General features: G+C 47.4%; 1 protein-coding gene across 5 annotated transcripts in view; it reads left to right on the plus strand.

Annotated features, from left to right (window-relative positions):
- Positions 1-21,219, plus strand: part of CTBP2 (C-terminal binding protein 2) — a 135,408-nt gene that overhangs the window by 84,006 nt on the left and 30,183 nt on the right. Inside the window, exons 1-2 of one of the 5 annotated variants that reach the window (XM_066190742.1) lie at positions 5,673-8,634; positions 8,668-9,166. The exons of 3 other annotated variants lie outside the window; for them this stretch is intronic. In XM_066190742.1, the coding sequence (XP_066046839.1) occupies positions 7,474-8,634; positions 8,668-9,166 (1,660 nt within the window). In that variant the 5' untranslated portion in view covers positions 5,673-7,473. Of the gene's footprint in view, positions 1-5,672; positions 9,167-21,219 lie in introns of those variants that run through there. One more of the 5 variants, XM_066190741.1, reaches the window with a different exon arrangement.

Below are 21,219 nucleotides of genomic sequence, written 5' to 3' on the forward strand. Positions count from 1 at the left end.
AGCTCTTGGCATCATCAGGGGAAGTAAGGCAGAGAGACACCCTGAACCCCAGCCTGTTTATCTCCCCAGGCCCGTGTTACAGTGTAGTAATTAATTATTTTCTATGCGAAGCCCAGGCGTGCATGGCAGAGTTCAGATTTACAATGTATATTCATTTAACAGTGGGTTTCTCTACTGCTTTCTGGGACAGATATAATTCCCATGCTTTTCATTGCACATGCTGTTCAAATCTTGATCCTGAATTCTTATTAAAAATGATGAGATTTGACCTCAAAGTCTAATACCCAGTTTTGGAGACAAGGTGCTTGATGTGATTTCTAGAGGATTATTTTTAAGAGCATTCATAGATTAGATCTTTGCGAGTGGTTGAGGGATGTGCCCAATGAACCTTGTCTGCTGCTTTTCACCCGCCGTTCAGCAGCCAGATTGATTTTTATTTTGCAGTCCTTGAGACGGTGTGGCTGTGTGCTGTAGGGATACATCTGATGTTTTTATTATCCCTTTGTTGGTGCAGGAATGCGACAGTGCTGTTTCTGCCAACTTTTATTGGAGTTTCCCCGTACTTAAAGGCAAAATGGTTTCTGATTGAAGTTTGTAGAGCTTGTGAGGCTCGTTCCAATGGCTCAAAGTGTGTTTTACAGCTGCACTTCTCCTTTTTAGCTGCAAGTGTGTTTTCGATGATCGTTGCCTTCCTGCATTTGTTACCTGCAGTTTGATTTTCTTCCTGGATGGCAAATCATGGAGTGGTTTGGGTTAGAAGGGATCTTAAAGACCATCCAGTTCTACCCCCTGCCGCTGGGTAGAACTATACCACTTCCACTATCCCAGGTTGCTCCAAGCCTCATCGAACCTGGCCTTGAACACTTCCAGGGATGGGATATCTACAGTTTTCTCAGGGCAACCTCCAAGGCTTTGCTGGGGGAGCAGGATAACATGAGGTGATAAGTTACCACATGCACACTGGGGTGCTTCTGGCACATACTTCATTCAGAAATAAGTGGAAGATAATTCACAGAATCACGGAATGTCCTGAGATGGAAGGGACCCACAGGAATTGCTAAGTCCAGCTCCTGTCCCTGCACAGACACCCTAACAAACCCGTCCTGTGCATCCCTGGCAGCTTTGTCCAAACACTCCCGGAGCTCTGGCAGCCTCAGGGCCGTGCCCATTCCGTGTTCAGTGCCCCCCACCCTCTGGGAAAGAACCTTTCCCTGATACCCAACCTAAACCTCCCCTGACACAGCTCCAGCCATTTCTTTTATCATAGGGAAAACTGGGGTAGGGCACTCATCTGTGAAAGGGGATATGCAGTGATTAGAGGCACGGCTGGCCGGCCATTAAGGTGGGAAGGAGCACGTCTCCTACATCCAACCCCTTCCATCCAGAGATGAGCACAAAACAGCAGTGGAGAGGCAGCTCCACAGGGATAAAGGGAAAGGTCACTCATTTCTTTTCAGGAAATGTTTCCGTGCACCTTCTCAGCACGACACTGCCTGGTGGGAGTGGCAAAGGCCTTGCATCCTCTCTCCTCACGTTGGCTTGTGGGGTTTTGGGGGAATTCTTGGGGAATGATTCAGAAGGGCACTGCAGTACAGTGCCACCAGCTTGGAGAGGAAACGTCTGCTGGCTTTGGCGTGGGAGCTTCTTCGCTGTGCGTTTGTTGGAGTCCCCAAAGGTTTGTTGACCTTTTATTTTATGGTGTGCCTGGGCCCAGTCGTATGTCACTGATGGGAATGGCCACTGAAGCCAGTCACTGGTCCCAGTTTGTGCGTCACATCTCAGGGCAGCGTGTGCTCGCGCATTCCTAGAGCCTGCCAATGGTTGTGGCACATTCTATCCCAGCACTGAGGGACTGAGTTACAAACGGTCATAAGCTTTTGGGTTTGGGGTTTTTTTTGCTTTAAAGTCATCAAAATGCAGAGTTCCGTGAGGCAATGATTGTTTAATGACCGGCTGATCTTCAGAGTGTTTTGTTGTAAGGCACCGAGTTGGTGTTTGTGAGCGTTTTGTTGGAGTTACAAAGCGTCGATGCTTTTGGTTTGGAAATTGGTAAAAGCATGTGGCAGGGCTTCAAGCGCTGAGTGCTTTCAGATGCTGTGCTGCTCCTTTGATTATTGAAAATGATTCCAGCACAATCCTGCTAATTTTCTCTTTGTGCTCCCTTAATTTCAGGAGACTGTTAAAAAGTCCATCTAGGCAGAGTGCTTATTGCCACTGTGAGGGAGGTTTTGCAGAGCCAAATTTTAGCAAATGCAGTAGTTTCAAAGGATTTGGAACATTTTCTTGCTGCTTTCCCTCTCCCATTTCTCTTTTTAACTCTGTTTCTTTTCGATTGGTGTGCATGCACGAGTGTGTGTGTATTAGTCATATTGCATGCCATTCCTTTTCTTCTCCATAGCATCCATGGGACACCCCAGCACTGAGTAGCTTATTTCTGCTTCCCTGGCATCCTGCAAGCTGAACGTGGGAGGAGGATGCTCAGGAGAGGCTTCCCGAGCTTTGGGGGTCATTAGGCACGATCACACGCAGTCCTTGAAAGCCCAGGCAGGGAGGGCAGGAGCATTTATCCTCCCTGTAGCTTTGTACCTTGTCACCTGAAAACATATGACAAACACTGATTAATCTCAACACCATCCGAGTGTGAGAGGTGTGTGTTATTGTATCCTTCTTGATGGAAGGGGAATCAGCAAGTAAGAAATTAGGCAATTTACTCTCTGACAGTGGCAGTGCGAGGTATAAAGGCTCTGGTGTCCTCATACCTGCTCTCTCCATTAACAAGAGATGTATTTGCTCTCCAGAGGATTTTTCAGTACCAGGGGTAGGATTCCTTTGCCTTTGAAAGGGAGATAGCCTTTCCCAGACTGCTGCATCTTACAGCTTTTGCCAGAAATTACATTTGGCACGTTGTTTCTGTTCCACTCTCTCCCAGAAGAAAATAACCGGGGAGAAAACATCAACATCTTAATCTACATTAAAAATATTTTTTCCCCAATAGAAACAGGATATAAATTTATAGTTGAAATACATTTTACAATAATAAGAAGCAAAACTAATCCAAATCCGTATTATTTTGCTGCACTGAATAATTTTTCCAGCAGCGTGCTTTCAGAATGGGTAACGAAATGTTTTATATCATTATGAATGAAATTTTGCAGCCAACCTCTCCTGAGTCAGTGCTACGGACTCCAAAAAATGTTGTTTACACAGTTGTGTTGCAGATTTAGCATGCTGATTTCCTACCCTGAGTTTTGTGTGTAAAACATTTCCTTCATGGGAAGAGAACAGCACTTTGTAGCACTGTTTGTTTCACATCCCCTGCAAGAGGGTTCCAGGCTCAGATTTCTCGCTGTCAGTTTTAAATGCGGTGTCCAACAATGGGCTTACCTGTCTTCTACTCTGTCATCGCCTTTTTTCAGAGCAGACTTCTGTGGTCATTGTATCGTAACCAAATATTGTGGCCAAAACCACGTATGAGATCAACGCTAAACTGAAAATCAGGGTATTAAGTCAAAACTCTGCATTTTTCACGTGATCTGAAATACCAGGGCGTTTAATCTCTTGATCAGCTTTTTTTTTTTTTCTTTCTGTGTATGTGGTTTGGGTTTTTTTTCCTTTTCCCAAAATACCTCTAGAATTAAGAGATAAAGGGAGAATAAATTTTCTGCCTGTTCCACAATCCTTGTCTCCCCTTCATGTTGAGGATGTGGGTGCTGGTATGTCCCGCATTCCTGAGAAACACAGTGGGATCAGTTACATCAGGTTGGGCCCCAGGGCCTCTGTATATTCTCCTGGCCATTCTGCTTGTGTCTGGATTCAGAAATAGGAACAGAATCATTTCATAGAGTTTCATAGGATCACAGAATGGTTTGGCTTGGAAGGGACCTTAAAACTCATTTAGTTCCAACCCCTGCCATGGGCAGGGACACCTGTCACTATCCCAGGTGGTTCCAAGTCCCATCCAGCCTGGCCTTGGACACTTCCAGGGATCCAGGGGCAGCCACAGCTTCTCTGGGCACCCTGTGCCAGGGTCTCCCCACTCTCACAGGGAACAATTCTTTCCCAATGTCCCATCCATCCCTGTCCTCTGGCAGTGGAAGCCATTCCCCCATGTCCTATCAGTCCATGCCCTTCTAAAAAATCCCTCTCCAGCTCTCTTGGAGGACCTCTTCAGGTACTGAAAGGCTGTGATAAGATCATCCCAAAGCTTCTCCACGTTGAACAAGCCCAATTCTCCCAGCATTTCCCCATAGCAGAATCGTGCTTCAGCCCGCGAGTCGTCTTTGTGGCCTCCTCTGGACTCGCTCCAACAGCTCCATGTCCTTCTTATGTTTCGGTCCCCAGAGCTGGACACAGCACTGCAGGTGGGGTCTCACCAGTGGAGTAGAGGGGGACAATCACCTCACTTGCCCTGCTGCCCATGTTGCTTGAATTTGCAAGGGGGCTGCTGTAAAGACTGAAAAAGCCCAGAAAAATACAAGACCCTTCCTGCCCATCCATAAATATTTAATTCCAATCATTTCTTATTCATTTCTTGGTTCACTGGGGGTGTCACATTTCCTTTGCTGCCATGGTGGCACAGGAGGCAGCCCAGCTCCATGGCTCCTGGCCACATTCTGCCAACTGGATACAGTTCTTAGTCAACAAAACTGGGGCCAGCAGAGCCCTCCAAAGAGGACGTCTGGCCCTTGGCTGCAGGGAAATGTGCAAATCCTGCAGCCCCTGGTCCTGCAGGCATTTGCCTCTGCTTGGCTTGGAGCACAGGAACAATCTGTTTGTTCCATTGAGGTCAGCACTTAGGGGATAACCCATCCATATGCATGAGTGTTCCAGTGGCAGGTCCCCAGTTAGGGTTTCCTGGCCCCTGTGAAGCGCTGGAAGAAGAGCACATCTCCTGCCCAAGGCTGCAAGGGCAGGCTGATGCCAGGGTGGTTTTTGGAGCCCAGATGTGCTCCTGTGCATGGGATGGAGGGAGTTTGGAGCGCTCTCTGGCAGGGCACGGCCCCCAGCCACAGATGTGTTGGTTTGGGTGAGGTTTCTATTGTGTGTCCGCCATGTGCCCCAAGGGCTTGGTAAAGCCCTTGGTTTTTTCCAGAGGTAGTGAATGCTTCAAGCTCCCTTCTGACTTCCTTTGCAGTTGTTGAAAAACAGCATTTTTGAAATTTCATTCCTCTATGGCATGGTTTTTTCCCATTGTCAGCCAGGGCTTAACATGGTGACTGTTTGTCAGTAATTCCTTTGAAGACAGTGGTGGAAGATGCCCTTGATCTATGGACCAGGATTTTATTATTTTGTCGTATACATTTTTGGTAGATTTCTTCTGTGCTTCAGAACAAATGGCACCAATCTCACTGTATCCAGTTGGGAATACATTTTATTCTTTAGCAAAATGTTGTTGTAATAAAACATTTTGTTTGGTTAAAATATTCTCTGCTTTATTTGTAAGCCACAAATGTGTCTTCCCATCTTGACTCTCACAAAAGAAGAAATTTTCCAGTGTGCCTGAAGTTTGTTAGTTAATTCAGTATAATGCCAATCAGATATTCTCTGAGAATTGCATAAATAATATTTTGGGCTCCACATTTTGCATGTCTGTGTAATATCCAGCATAATTTTCAAGATCATGATCCTTGAGGATGGAATTGGAGGAGAGAATGTTTGAAGAGGATTTGTAATATTTACTGCAATAAAGAAATTTAGGGATTACTCAAAGATCCTGTCAGTATTTGGGTCAGAAATATAGCCCAGAGGTATTAGTATGATAGGCAAGTATAAGCATTAGACTGTATTAGTGATTTAGCTATCATAATAGCACAATAGTCCATCATGTGATGGCTTGTGCACTAAACATTTATTGTGGATTAGCTGGGGAAAATGCTCAAGCTGTCTTACAGACAGGGAAGGTGACTGTTCCTCCTTTCAGTGGGTCTGTCCTGGAAGGGGCTGTATTGGAGGGGAAGAAATCTGTGGTTGTAGCAGAGAAAGGCAAAATTGTTTCCATCTGAGTTTTTTAATTCGAAAAATAAAATGTTGCCTCTGTAGTAGTGGTCAGCAAAATAAGGAGCAGTTGAGCTTTTCCTTCTTTGAAAACGAATATCTGAGCAGGAGCAGCCTGTCATAATTTGGGTTATGTGTTTTGGGGAGCCATTTTAGTATGTCCTCTGAAAACAGTGACTCTATATGGAAATTTTTATTACATTCCCAAACAAACATTTTCTGTGCTGTGATTCCATCCAAATCCCTTTGCCTACTCTAAGTGTAAAAAAAGCTTAATCAACATGAATGTTGAAATACTGCTCAGTACAAATTGAGTTTTGTGTGATGTTTCTGAGTGTTTTCCTATTTCTAAACTGTACTTTTTCCAAAGGAAGCTGGAGATAATGGGCAAAAGTCTACTATTCCTTCTTGCTTTGTTAGGCCAGGCTTTAAGATCCTTTGATCCTCCCCTCCTTCTCCGTGCCCTGTGCTAGGGTCTTAAAATTACACATTCCAGATGACACCTCCACAATTTTCTGTCCTGGGATGATGGAAGGATTTGCGTATTGTGGTAGTATTATTAAAAATCTTTTTGGAGCCTAGTTAACGTGGCTAATTTGAAACTACCAGAAAAAAAAAAAAAAAGTAATTTCTAACACAAATTATAATATTTATAGAGTGCTACACAGATACCTAACTAATTTCTAATCGCTCTCATATTCCCGAGTATCTTGCACTGGCCTTTTTAGGCCTGTCTGCTGGCTCCCATTTAATTTGTCCTTAGCTGTGTGCAGTGGATTAGCATTTCATCAGGTTGGATTAAGATTGAGCTGACACTGAAGCTTTCTTTTTTATTTTTACATGCGCATGTGTGGGGCCGAGCGGATCCGCGCACGTCCCGTTATCCCGCTGCCCATCCCCGGCGGGTGCTGGGACAGCCTCCCCCAGCACGTGAGGGGGGGGAGACAATCAAAACAGAGGAAACGCATGTTAAAAAAAAAAAAAAAACATTAAAAACAAAGAAACGAGGAAAAAAAAAATCATCATTCCCCCGGGGGCAAAATTGCATTGAAGGTTGCTGGCTGGGTCAGTGCGTGAGATTTCATCGGGCTAAAATGATGTCACATGGAGCGAGGGCTTTAGTGGTTTTATTTAGCTCCTAATCCCCACACACTGCTGGGCCAGTTGTCCATGTGCGCTCGCCGTCCCCAGCGGCACAGGATAAAGCATCTGGGCTGAGCGCGGCCGCTCTCCTGCGCGGCTGCAGCGCACGGCCAGCGGCTGCCCCTCCGCCGGCCGCCGCATGCTCTGCCTGCTAAGGTTACCCAGGATTAATAATTCAGGCCGCACTCGGAAAGGCAAAACCTCCGGCCGCTGGTTTCTCAAGTCCCGGGAGGGCTCAGGCGCAGCACGGTCCGGTTTGGATGCGTGCCGGAGAAGCACTGAGAAGGAAAGCACCTCCTCTTCTCCGTGTCAGCGGGAGCAAGCGGCCTCGTGGTGATGCCCATCCCCAGCAAGCACCCCAACATCGGCCGCTCGCAGAGCTGGGACGCTGCCGGCTGGTATGAGGGCAACTGGGAGAGCGAGAACGCCTTCGAGTACCAGAGGCCTCCGGGCCGGAGGAGCTCCCTGACCTACGGCGGTGAGGGCGGCTGGTACGAGCCACCGCGGGCAAATGATATCATCTTGCAGGGCGGTGCGGAGCTGAAGCAAGAGGCGTACCCGTACCAGGATGCCGCCTTCGCGCCGGGGCCCCTGAGGAAGGGCTCTGTCCCTGACTTCGCCTACTGCGACCGGCCGGCGCCCATGGCGGGCCGGGGCTCTCTGCCGCCCCAGGATTACTACAGCGACCCGTCGCTGTCGGCGAGGTCACCCAAGGACCCTCGCTGCTACCGCGACCACGTGGCGGGCAGGCCGCTGGCGAGCTATGGGGCGCCTGGCAGCCGCATGTCCTGGGACCAGCCCGCAGTGCGCCCGCCTGCCACACCGGACGCCGCCCGCCTCTACAGAGACCCCAAGCTGGCCCTTGGGCAGCTGGATGGGCAGCGGATGCGTGGCAGAGACGTGTCCCCAGCGTGGTACGGCACGGAGCCGCCCGGCCCGCGGTACGCGGCAGAGCCACCCGCCTTCCCCAGCAGGCCGGGCTACAGCGATGGGGCAGACCGGGCTCCCGAGGCGGCGACGGCGGCCAGGCAAGCCGCCCCCACCTGCCTGGTGGTGGATCCCACCGCCAGCACCGGCAGCAGCTACGGGCCAGGCAGGGAGAGCACCGGCGCCAAGGGTCCCTACGACAGCTACGAGGTGCCGGTGGCGACGCCTTCCCACCCGCCCGTGCCCCCCGCCTTCCCTGGGCCGGAGGGCAAGAGGAGCTTTGACCCCGAGTTTGTGGCGCTGCTGCGTGCGGAGGGCGTCTCGGAGAGCACCTTTGCTGCCCTGCTGCAGCAGGGCTTCGACTCCCCGAACCTGCTGGCCATGATGGAGGAAAACGACATCAAGTCGGTGGCGCCCAACCTGGGCCAGGCCCGCGTGTTGTCCCGCATCGCCCACAACTACAAGGCGGAGATGCAGCTGCAGAGACAGGAGCGCAGGAGCGGGGCACTGCGCCCCAGGACCCGCTCCAACAGCTTCAGCCACCGCAGCGAGCTCCCGGCAGAGTACGGGGTGCCCACCGTGGATGGCCCTGGCACCTCGCAGCACCCGCCACCACTGCAGCCACTGTCCCCAAGAGGTGTAGAGATACACCGCCGGCCGTCCAGCGCCCCGACCCAGCACTTGCTGGAGACCACCACCTACCCAGCCCCTGCAGGGGCTCCTCAGGGGCCGCACTTCATCCCTGGTTCGGGATACAACACCCCCCTGCCTTGCAGCACGCAGCCACGTCCCGCCTCTGCCTACTCTGCTCCGGTCGGCCTGCCCATGACGGCGGCCAACCCGCACGCCAGCCCCAAGACGGCGTACCCCACTACCTACACCGTGCCCATGGAGCTGATGAAGAGGGAGCGGACAGCGGTGGCGTCACCGGCACCCAGCCCCCACAGCAGCCCCCAGCTCCTGCGCCGGCCGGGGACAGCAGGGGACAGCGGCCTGGCACCCACTGGACCCGCCTTCCCTGCCCAGCTCTCCCCGTTCCCGAAGCTCAGCAGGCGCACGGGGCCCCCCGTCATCGTCTCCACCATGGCGTCGCCTGAACCAAGTAATTACTGACGGGGCTTAGTCCGTGTAGTCGTTTAGAGCCACGTTGTTGTTGCTTATTTTACCCCTCAAAAACCCCACAGTCAAATATCATAGAGGCTCGTGCCTAAATGTTAGACGCTGTCCTACTTAGAAAATGAGGTGAAGGGCGATTTCTTTGCAGGGCTGTGCTGGCCATGCGGAGCTAAAGATACTGATTCTTGCTCTGTGGTTAAATTCCAAATTTTTTTTTTTTTTTGTTTAGCCAACTTCAGTTAAACGTGAGCGGTGTCTCAGATAATGCTTCCAGGGTTAATCTTGCCATTCCTGTTGTTTGTCGAGAACAGGAGATTAGACACTGTGCTGGCTGAGCAATTAGGACTACAGGGTTTGCTGCAGATTGACTTTTTACCGCTGTTATCAGGCGCAAATGTGTTCCTCCGAGGAAATGGTTAGCATTGTTTTGACTAAATTCATCAGATAGTTAATGGTGTTATTCGAGAATCGACTTACCTTTGGCCATTACCTAAGGCTTTTCTTCTTATTATTAATTTGCTGTTTTATCAGGCATACAAAATAAACCCCTTGATTTCCTTCTCGAGATGCCTGTAAGTGAAGCGATAGAGCTGTTAAAGTAATAGGGCTGTGCTTTAAACTAAAAGCCTGTCATTAAGCACTGGAACAATAAAAATGAATGGTGGCTCCTAGACTTCCCTTCCCTTTCTAGAAACTCTCAAGCTCTTGGCTGCTCGGATGAAAAGCTGAACGATCCAAGCAGGCTCTGCTCCTCCACTTTGGAGCAGTGGCACTAAAAGCCTGATAGAAACTAACCCCCAAAATCACCCCGGAGAAACATAAGGGAATTCATCAAATCCATTCGTTTGTGCCTTGACTTGTTTGAAAAAAAATGTGGCAAGACACCCCTTGAAATGTTTTTTTGCTGGTAATGACTCTGTGAGCAGGGAGTTTTCTCCCATGCAGATGATTTCTGAACAATGTGCTGTACCAGCACATACACACACACACACACAAAGCTTTAATAAGAGGGATAACCATTTATAGGCATCGAGACAGTGCCAAACTGGTGATGCCATTCCACAGGAATCTAAATAAAGAATGATTTTGTGAGTGGAAATGATAAAGTTGTCAAAAAGCAGACACTTGGCACACCCCTTTCCCTGCCATACCATAATTACACAGCTAGGAAGTAAATGCTGGTCCTTTCATGCTTATGAGTCCTTTATGTAGCTGGTGTAATGTATTGATTCCTAAAAAATGCTTCAATATTAGGCAACATGTTCTGTGTTGACACGGATCAGATGCTAGAGTAGTACATCCAGGCAGTATTTTTAAATAAATGCGGCTAAGAAGACGAACTGGCATAATGTGGGGAACACAAATATGTTCATTTATTTGCGCTGTGTCTGATTGAGCGGTCGATGCCGACGCAGCGACAGCTCTGGGCTGAAGGACCTCCAGAGCACAGGGACTGGGGGCAATCTCCTCCACCACGGGGAACAGATCCCTCCTTCCCTGGTTTTCATCTATAAACTGCAAACCCTGTTCTCTAAAGATCTTGAAATTATCCCTTCACCAAAATTACCGGCGCACAGCAAGGGGAAGCCAGCAGCGTTTCTGTGCTGTTGAGCTCTTTCTTGCTACTCAACTCTCTCTCTTTTTTTTTTTTTTTCTTCTTTTGCCTAAGACCATCTCATTTGCATGAGGATGACATTTGTTGCTCCAGTAATTTCATCTGATAATGGCCAGCTTGCAAAGCGGATCTGAAAACATATTCCTTAATTATGTGTTGCCAAGCAACGAGAGGGTTTGGCCATAATCACAGAAAGATTATCTTCTCATTGAAGGCCCTGAAAGGTTTAGCTGAAGTAGGACCTGTAAAATTGTCTTCATTTTTATTTATTTCCCCTTTTTCCTTTCCAAATAGCCTGAGAGGTTTTCTTCCTGCTAAACTGTATTTTAAAAGTAGAAGCCAAGGTAAGGCACATGGCACATGGAGGGATTAAAAATGGGGAAGTGTGTGGTGGTTTGTAGATGTTTGAGCTGTGTTGAGCAGGAGTGTTCACACTTACCCATGAGGGGATAAGCTGAGGTTAGAAATATGTTGAGATGTTTTAAAGCTTTGCGTGGATGTCAGAAATGTGAATAAATCCAGGAAAATTGTATTTGCCAGCCAGGAAGAGCCAGGATGCGTTTTCAGGAGCGATGAGCCTTCTCTTGCCTGTAGCTTTGGCTGTGGATATTCGAGTCACAAGGTGAAAGCAAATTCAGTATCAAGCTCTGTCTCCAAATGGCTGCAAATATTTTCTGTCAGTGTAGGGTAATGTCTTCCCAGGCAGCAGAGGGTTATAAAGTGCACGTCACACCCCAGTTATGTTTTGAATCTTGTTATATGAATAAGACCTTAAAACAGATCATTTTGGGTTATTTTAAAGTCTTGTTGAGCTATGCATTGTAGTCTTCCTACAGAGTTGTTCCTAAATACCCCATTTGTCATTTTGTGCTGAGTTTGACCGTCTGAGTGTATTCTGCACAGCTGCTTTTCACTTTGGAGTTTGGACAGAGGGCATGCAGGAGGAGGGTGTCTTCTCCTGCCTGGAGAAGATGGTAGATGGCAGGATCCTGATGGTAGAGGCAGGATCCCAGGCAGGAATACAGGCACGTGCCACATGTTTATGGACCTCTTTCTTTGGCGTGGTCAGATAAGGGAAAAGGAGCACCGAGATTTAGTGCTGCAAGTGCTTCGCTTTTCTTAAAATAATTAGTAATGAGTTAGGTAAGTTGCCCTCCCTGGGAGTTGCAGGGTTGTGTGAAGAGAAGGTGGTGAATGAGCACCTTAAACCCTTTTGCTGTGGTGGTAGAGTGACGTCTCTGGAGATGAGCTGGCTTCCCATGCCAGGAACTCCCCTGCCACAGCCCTGGCACGGCTGCTGCTCGCCATGTCATTGAGACCTTGTCAGGAATAGCTGACAGGAACGCTCCTGCAGCCTCGCCATCCACACGATCACCAGTAGTGAGCACACCAAGTCAACTCAGCGGCGAGCGGGAAGAAAGCCCTGCAAGGCCTGAGTGACAAACACGTGGCAATAGGAGGGCTGAGCCAGAGCGGGATTGTGGCCAGCCCCGTGCTGAGCTGGGAGGCAGCGCAGGGAAATAAATAGTCCAGGTCAGCAAAGCTGGTGAGGGCAAGCAGTATCTCACGGTCACTGATCACACTGCTGCAGCTCCGCCTCCAAATCTTCCGACTTCCGTTTATGATGTTTGCTAGTATTTTTGTTAGATTACTTAATTTATTTTTTTTTTTAAACCCCATGTTTTAGTAGTAAAATAGTTGGCAGATGAGAAGTCTTGTATTTTTGTAGCTAGCCTGGACTTCTCCCAAACAGGGGCTGGTCCAGATTTCTGTTTCTGATGCTGGGCTTATGGAGCTTAAATGAGAAATGGTGATTCATTGCAAATACGTGTCTTGGGTGGTTCTCGTTTACACATGAAGATGTGAAAGCGAACTATCACAAACTGGAAGATGCTTCCCACAGGGATGAGGAGCAGGGCTGCCCTGTAGAATCAGGTGGGTATCATCAGGAAACAAGAGAAAAATTACTTGGCTATAAGATTTGGTTGAAAGCCTGACCTTTTCCTGAGCAGGGAAAGCCAGGCTGAGGGCAGCTGCCCTCTTTGGACGAGTTGTTCTCTCCAGCCTCAAGGAGACTCGTCCTCTCTTTTATCAGCTTAGAGCCCGTCTAGAAATGCCTTTCACTGTGATTAGCTCAGCTCTGCTTGTACTCTTTAACGCCTCGTTGTGATGCCTTTTATTGGTATTCCCCCCTCTGTGACAGATAAAAACTCTGTTAACCACGCATAGTTGTCGGGTGAAACTCTGCCCATAGGCAGCCCCCAAAGAGAAAAGGGCTTAGGCAGGAGCAAGAGCCTTGATGGTTGAAAGAGACCATCCAAGGTGGTTAAAAGAGTGACGTTTGCCCACTCTGGTGAGCTATCAATTCTTTTAACCTAATTAATTTAAGCTAAATTGCCACGGCTTTCTATGGGCAAAGTTTAACGGGATATTTCCTATAAAATATAAATTTCCTGAGCATTTGCTGGTGTTGATTTATTCTTTGCCCAGTACAGTGGACAGCTCAGAAATCGACTTCAGGTTTTCTTGCCTGTGTTTTCTGTAGAAACCTCAGCATGGAATCACAGTGTGTCCATGTAAGGCTGCTCAATTAACATTCCGGACTGAAACAGCACCAAGGGAAGCTCCATGCACTGAATAAATCTGATTTAATTTGCACATTGACCTGACAGACCATAGCATGTCCTTGGTGCCGTTCCCAGCTAGTGTGTTAGTCCAGGTAAGCTCTGCACTGCGCTCACTAACAAAAACATGGAGTCATGTTTTTTACTGGCATCATAACAAAAATACAGGTTGAAATAAGCAGACAGGTCTTTCTCATGTCTGCTGTCCCAGTGGTCACGGCATCAAAACACTAATATGCAAAATGATAAGGGATGGAGCTGGAAAACTCCCAGGGAGTTTGTGAAAGCCTTTGAAAGGCTCAGAAGGACCCTCACCACCCTCTGCTGAGCACATGAGAGCGTGGATCTTAAAAGTGAAGGGACCCCAACTGCCCACCTTAGCAGGATGAAGGGCTAAAAAACAGGATGTGCAAGAGATGTGCTGTTAATTATCTTGGTATAGCACTGACTATCTTGGCCAGTCTGCACATACAGTTCATTGGTGGCAGAGAATATGCTTTTAAAGTACTTCTTTAAAGGCTGAAATATGCTTTTTGTAATGGTTTTATCAAAAGCAATATAAAGTGTCAAACTCATTCCAGTTGCAATTCATTGACTTTAGTGCCATGGCAATAAAAACGAATTTGGCCTGTCAAAGGAGAATGTGTTGTCAGATGCACAAGTGTTGTCATCTTCAATTTACACTTTCCTTTCACCCCGTGTCTCTGGTTCTCCAGCATTGTTAGGACTTTCATATATCCAGATCATTCCCTGACTGTATTTGCTGACATTTTTTTAGCTTTCTCATAAGTAGTTTCCATAGCTACAAACTTCGTGTTCACAGAGGGGAAAAAAAATTTAAAGGTTTCTTCTTATTATTGTATTAAACATTTTTTATATTTCTTCTCCTTGTCATTCTCATGTCGTCACACTGCAGCCCAGTTTAATGAAAATGCTGCACAACTGAATTGCCTGTTATTTCTAAAAGCAAAGAAGGTGCTGAGCTGAATCCTTGAAAAGCAGAAGACCAACATCATTAAGCCACTGATGTAGAATAAATGTTGCAGATGTAGGACTGGTATTAGTAAGGTTTATAGATGGCAACTGGCAGGCGAGCTTTTGACTTTTACACCTAAATAAAACCTGACGTTAACAGCATCCTGCTGGCTTTTGGGGAAAGAAAGTTAATTTTCAATCTTTTTTGTCTGCTCTCGGCAGCGTTTTGTTTAAGATGAAGTGATGCTTCTGGGAGTGGGATTCTCTTGGGTTGTATTTCCAACATTTGGTTCTGCCCCACCGGTGGGGAGGTGCTGGAGCAGCCGTGCCCTGGGGAAGGTTTGGGCAGGGGTGTTGGGCAGCACTGCTGGAGCAGCTTTGTTCAGGGAGGCTCTGAGTGCCCAGTGCGGGGTCTTGCCTTCTGCACCCTCAATCCAATTAGCTGCTGCAGAGCAGATGGAGCAGATTAGTGCCCGGCTCTCCTTCCTCCGCCCTCTCCCCCGGGGCTGGGGGTGTCCGGACAACAATCGGCTTAACCGTGGGTCCCGTGGCACAGCCCCTGTCCTGCCCCTCAGCAGGGAACCCTCTCAGCTCTGGGGCTGCTGCCTCTCACCCCCCAGCCTGCTGGCTCCAGTTCTTTAGTAGTTTGGAAGCCCTTGACCTAAACTCGTTTGTCAGGCATAAATTCCATTTTTTCATTTGCAAAGAGTGTCTGCACCGTGGCCACCAGATGTGTGAGCTGTGCTCCACACTGGAACAGCTGCTCCAGCAGTGGGGTCAGGGGTCGAGGACAGTGGTCCTTTCCCACCTGCAGCATTCCCTCCCGGAATCTCAGCCAGAGAAAATGCTGTGTGCCCAAGGGAGATCATGGCCTCTTGCCTCATCTTGTAAATGAAAGCAGCGTCAGGCAAGGAGAGGCTGGGAGAAGTGGCACCACAGGACTGTTCCTGCAGTTCCCGAAAGCATCACAGTCTCTGGGAAAAGGGTGGTTTAGGCTCTGTGATCTGAGACATGAGCAGGCTGTCACGATAAGAAGGAAACATGCAGAGTTTATCTGCGGGTGGAGATCCTTGGTAAATACTGGTATGAACAGCCAAGATGGCATTCTCATGTTTTATTTATGCATGCAGATATGTATAGACATGAAAATGGGGAGAGAAAAAAAATCTCAAAAATATAACCAGTGTCTCAGTCATTATCCATTTGGATCAGTGTTTCTGCAGTCTTCATTGTTTGCCAGAAGTGTCTTGTTTTGGTTATCGAGCAATTTATTATTTCCTAGCTTGGCGAGCAAACAAGCAGACGGGACTTTGTTTAGACAGCAAACACAGTGATAAGAAATAATTTAGGATATACTTTCCATGGAAAAAGTCAGAAAAAGAGGTTCAGAACTGAGGCGTCCTGGAAACATTTGGCATGTATTTTCCAGATGTGAAGGTGGGATCTCCAGGTGGCTTCCCTCCGTCCAGGGAGCATCAGGAGGTGTGGTTTGGTGGGTTGCAGGAACCTGGCAGTGCCCACCTGACTCCCTGCTGGTCTTCTTAACCTTAACACGTTTCCTGACACTTGTGCTAAACACTGCAAATCCCTGAGCTGCCTCCTACACATTCCCTTACTGACCCTATAGATTATCAGCCTTTTTTAGGATGGCCCAGTCTCTTATTGGAGTCTCTCACTGTTACCTGCAGAGTGGAAAAAAAACCAACAAAAAAAACCAAAACAGGAATGGAGATGTCACATGCATTTGTTTTGTTCTCTGCCATCTTCTGAGTGTTTTGTTAGAAAGGTTTAAATGAACATTGAAGAAATGCAATAGTTCATGCAAGTGCGTGTGTTTTGTTTTGTCAGTGCAAAGAATCTTGATTAATATTATGAAGGATAAAAGAGAGGATTCAGTGTGGACAGCAGAGAGCTTGTCAGTATCTAGACCATCCTGCTGGGACACTGAAATAATCAGGAATGCTGAAATGTCACTTCAGTTATCCCACCTGACCAGCAATTGCTGTAATCTCTCCTATCTGAGCCTTCTTCATCTTTGAATTGTCCCTCATGTTGAGTAGACCTGCATAAAAGTGGCAGCTGTTATCTTACCAGCTGAAACATTTGGCTTAAGAGTCTTAAATTTCCGTTTCGTTCTTGTCTGCAGCGAATGTGGTCTTGTTTCATCTGCAGTCAGGGCTAAAAGGTCCCCAAACCAGGATTACTAATAACATCAAACAACCTTTCTCACACTCTGCAGTGGAAGTTTTCCCCTGGGGGCTCATTTTTATTCAGCAGGGAAGGTGTTCCCTGTATTTGCTGTTCGTCCTAAAAGCCCAGGCTCCCTTGGAGCAGAGTGGCATCTCCCCTACCATGCTCTGGCCAGAGGGAGAGCCAGGGGATCATCCCACTGCTGTGAGCTAAGCAAGATCCAGAGGTACATCCCATGGGCCAGCAGCCCCACGCTCTGACTCATCAGCTGGTTTTCACTCCAGTTCTCTGTTTCTGAAGCTTGCATGAAAAACGCCAACAAAGGGATTATTTACAATTTTTGTGGAATATCTTTGTGGAGGAGCAGTTCACCAAAGTAGGGCAGTGAGTCAAGTTCACTCGAAAAATTGTGATTTTGCCGTTGATTTCAATAGGAGAAGGATTTCTACTCTCTCCTGCAAAAGGAACCAGCTCTACATCACTGACTTCTATTGCATTTCTTAAAATTAGATCTACAAACCCAATGGTTTCTTAAGCAGGAGAAGCTGTACGTTTCATGCATTGGAAGCCTGTGCATTATTAAAAATAATAGGATAGATTTGTCAAATGGATAATGAGTAGGTTTCTTTCTCTGTTTTTCAGTGTTTTAATGAGTGCAGGAAATGTTTGCTATTTATTTGCTTTCAGGTTTTACCAAGGAGCTCTGGAGATAATTGTCAAATTTCCGAGTGTGTATCAATATTTCATGAAGCTCTGTTTTCCCTCTGTACGTTCACAAGTTGGGTCATTAGCACTGGGGCTGATACTAACGGGCTCTGAAGCAAGGCATGAAAAGGAATTCCACCAAACCCTTGCAAGTTGGAGAATTTCTGAAAAAAAAAAAAATTCTAGTCAGGTCTTCTGGGTGAAATAAATATCGGTGGTGTTGGGTGGTTTCAAATGTTAAATCTGCCGGAGAATTTCTTGTTTGATCTCGGTTTCTGTGGTTTGTGGAGCTGATCCAGAGAACACCAGGGCTTTGTGTGTGTGTTCGGTGTGCTTTGTGTGTGTGTTCTGTGTGTTTGGCCTCACGCCCAGCGCTTACCACAAGTTGGGGTGTACCTTACAGAGATAGGATATCCATCCACGTCGTCCTTTGGAAAAAAGCAAATTCCACCTTTCCTACCACCAGCAGATTAAATTGTGTTGAATTATTAAAGCTGAAATTGCTTTTAGATGTGGTACCAGTCGTCACTGATGCTGACTGTTTAGTTTGCTGTTGGCAATTCAGTTTTGGGTTATTTTTGCGTGGTCTTTGAGGTGCAGAACTGGCTGTGTGTTAACAACTGCTGTTCTGCTTTGGACATTTGCAGTTTATAAGAGGTATTGAATGTTGAATGTTTCTTTTTTATTAATTTCTGACATTTTTATGTAAAACCATTATCTCCCTGTTCTCATTCTGATTAAGCGACTTATCCCAATTTTGGTTTGCTTAGCCTGGTGTCAGGCTGGCTTTTGCTCCTGTTCATGATCTAACCCAGGTAGCTCAGTGCAATGCTCTCGAGCAAAAAATAATAACTCAGGAAATGAAAATTATTCATGGATACAGACCCCTGTGCTTTGCTGTAGAGAGGGTGCAAAATTAATTGATAAATTATTGTGGCTTTTTGAGCATTCTAAATGGTTTCCATAAGTGCTTCCATGGGTGGTAGCTGGGAGAGAGCAAACACTGAGACTTTAAACTTGACTGAGCTACACGAAGTCTGGAGCGTTAATGTGGAAATCTGAAAGTGTGCAGAGAGCTGTAAGGTGGATGGAAGGAGTGTCCAGGGCTTCTGAAACAGAAAAGTGCTTCAGAGTTAGAAGTGATTGGAGCAGGAAGGGACCAGTGGTGCCTCCCTGGAGAGGGAGGGATGGAGTTCTGCAGGAAGGGCAGAGCTGGCTGTTTGACAGAGGAGTTTGAAGATCCTTGGAGCTAGCAGATGTCAGAACTGGCCTGCCTATCAGTATTTTGGGATCATTTTAGGATTTGTGACACTATGGGCTACAATAAAGCAAAGGAGATCACTTGTGAATGCAAACTGCAGCGTTAATAATCATGGTAGCAGTTCAGGAGGAGAAAGAGAAACGGCAATCATGTAATATTGACACAACAGGAGTGTGTGGAGATAATGAATTTGGTCACAGCTCGATATGACAAAGCTCCAGACTGTAAACAGAAATATTTGTCAGAGGGGAGACAGAGCTCAGGGTGAAAAACGGGCGCTTTGCTAAGTAAAAATCACCTTGTCAAGGATTTGCAGCTGTGGGGGGTTTGTAAGAAATTCAGAGCAGATCCATTTGACTGCCTCGTCCTTCTCGGAGGAAGTTTGGAAAGTTGGTGGTAAATACATCTTGTAACTTGTGCTTAGCTCAGAAACTGGGCTTTTCTCTGAGCTGGACTCAAGGAGACAGGAGTTGGCAATGCAATTCCCACCCAGCTTTTGGTGTTTTTTGGTTTGCTCATTGATCACCTGTGCCAGGTGCCAGGATTCCTCTGTGTGATGCTGCCTGGGAGAACCTGGCCTTACTCTGGACAATTTCCTGGGAAATCTCCAATTTCCTTTACTTCCACACTGGGAAGTTATTTGGCACACTGAGTTAATATGTCTCTTACCTATTTGTTTGTTTGATCTGTTCGTAAGGCATTTCGAGCCCCACGGTTCTTTGAAGAAGCACATACTATGGGATGCTGGAAAGCCCAGGCTGCACACAGTGCTGAGAGTAGGCAGGGCTGGAAACTGCCCCACTGAGTTCAGGGGAGCAGCTTTCCTCCAGCACAAACACACCTGGAGAAGTGGGAGAGGAAGGAAGAAGGCAGGAAAGCAGAAGAAGGAGGAATCAGCAACAGTAATCCACCCAAAATACTGCAGTGGGACAGAGGGTGTCCTAAAGGGAGCCAGTTTCTAGAAAAGTATTCCATGCTTGGGAAGAATGGCGCTGATAACAGTCATGAAATGTTTGTGTTCCAAGTTTTTTGTACACTTCCCCTCTCAAGCTGGCACGGTTACACACTTTGTTTGTTTGCCTCCAGCTCCTCCCCTTCGTGGAGTTAGAAATACTCTGACTCAAGTCCATCCAAATACAGCAGTGCCATGCTTGGTAAGTGGGTCATGAGCCCTTGGGGTCTGAGCAAAGATTTTCAATCATACTTTGGCAAAAGAACAAGTTAAATTCTTTTCAAAAACCCTCTTGATTCCAAGATTTCGTTTTAAGATTAATTTTCTTGTAAACAGTGTGTGTGACCTGTGCTTTGACGGTTTACGTTAAGCCACATGGAGCTCCTGGGTGTCAGTGTAAGGCAACTTTGGAGATCTCCTGGAGTGATACCCATATTCTCCTGTCAAGTTTGGGATGATTCTTTTTCATCTCCTGCCTGGAAGTGCATCGCGACGCTGTCCTGAGGTTTCTTTTTGGAGCCACGCTCTGAAAACTCAACCTTACTGCTGCCATTGCTCTGTGGTCTTCTGCCTGCAGCCCACAGCTGTGCTCCTCAGCCTCCCTCACCTCTGGCAGTCATGTTTTGTTTCCTTCTGTGGCTGGTTGGAAGCAGGAAAACCCAAACCCCCCGTGCTCAGTTGGACAGGGGGGCTCCCATCACCCCGAGGAGTGTGCACAGCTCTGGGAGGGCACAGCTTCACGTTCAATTACAGTGAGAGCATCTCAAGTGCACCCCTGGAAACCGTCCATGACCCCAGTTTCTCCTTGGCCAGAGTCCTGTGCTGAGGACAGGCATCAGCATGGTGCTTTTCTGCTGCAGCCAAGGAGGCTTTGCTTCTCCCTTTGCCTTCCCAGTCTCCCCAGACGCTGCCTCTTCCCCGGGAGCGCTGTTTTGGCACCAGACGTTGGAATTTCCATTGAGGGATGTTCAGTTGTCTCAGCACAACAGGTATCGGCTTCTTTCTGATCACAGGTGTCAGGTGCTGGTCAGATTGACAGATCACCTGTGACCAGCACAGGGAAGAGCTACAGTTTCTCTACCTGTTCAGATAACCCTGGAAAGGGTTTTCTTCCCCTTTCTGTGCAGTCTGTCTGTGCCTGTGCTGGTTTGAGAGGTGCACATGCTCTGAAATGTTTCTTCTTAGAGACTTTGTTGTGCTTGGGATCTGGTCTGCTGTTTAAAAAAGCTACACAGCCTTCCTGGTTACTTCTTCCATCAGCAAGCAGGGCAGAGGCTGAGAAGACCACCCAGCACTGCTGCTGTGCTGACAGGGATTCTCGGATGCTGTTGAGGATGGGCTGACTGATGCTCTCAGAACGTGCCAGGCCTCTCGTGGACCACGTTGGGTGGTTGCAGCCCACCCTGTGAAATGCAGAGCCACAGTGGGGATGTCCAGGGGACAGAGTGACAGCTCGTCACAGCTAGGCAGCAGTTCTGTATTTGACATCTTGAGGTCAAAAACTGTCAGTTCCTTATTTTTTTTACGGTGTCTTAAATTGCCTGGAGAGTGTTTTGAGCCTTGTCAAAATGTATTAATTAAGGCCAAGTCATATTCACAAGCCTGTGCTGCTCTGATTCAGCAGCAAGACTGTGCTTGATTTTCAGCCTAATAATTGCAAATGGTTTTGGAGGATCTGGGGGGCTGATAGAGCCCATTTGTGTTTCCTCCAAAGCTA

This window comes from Chamaea fasciata, unplaced genomic scaffold (genome assembly GCF_029207755.1).
Source record: "Chamaea fasciata isolate MVZ Bird 193981 ecotype frontalis unplaced genomic scaffold, bChaFas1.0.hap1 SCAF_9, whole genome shotgun sequence".
NCBI classification, from domain to species: domain Eukaryota; kingdom Metazoa; phylum Chordata; class Aves; order Passeriformes; family Sylviidae; genus Chamaea; species Chamaea fasciata.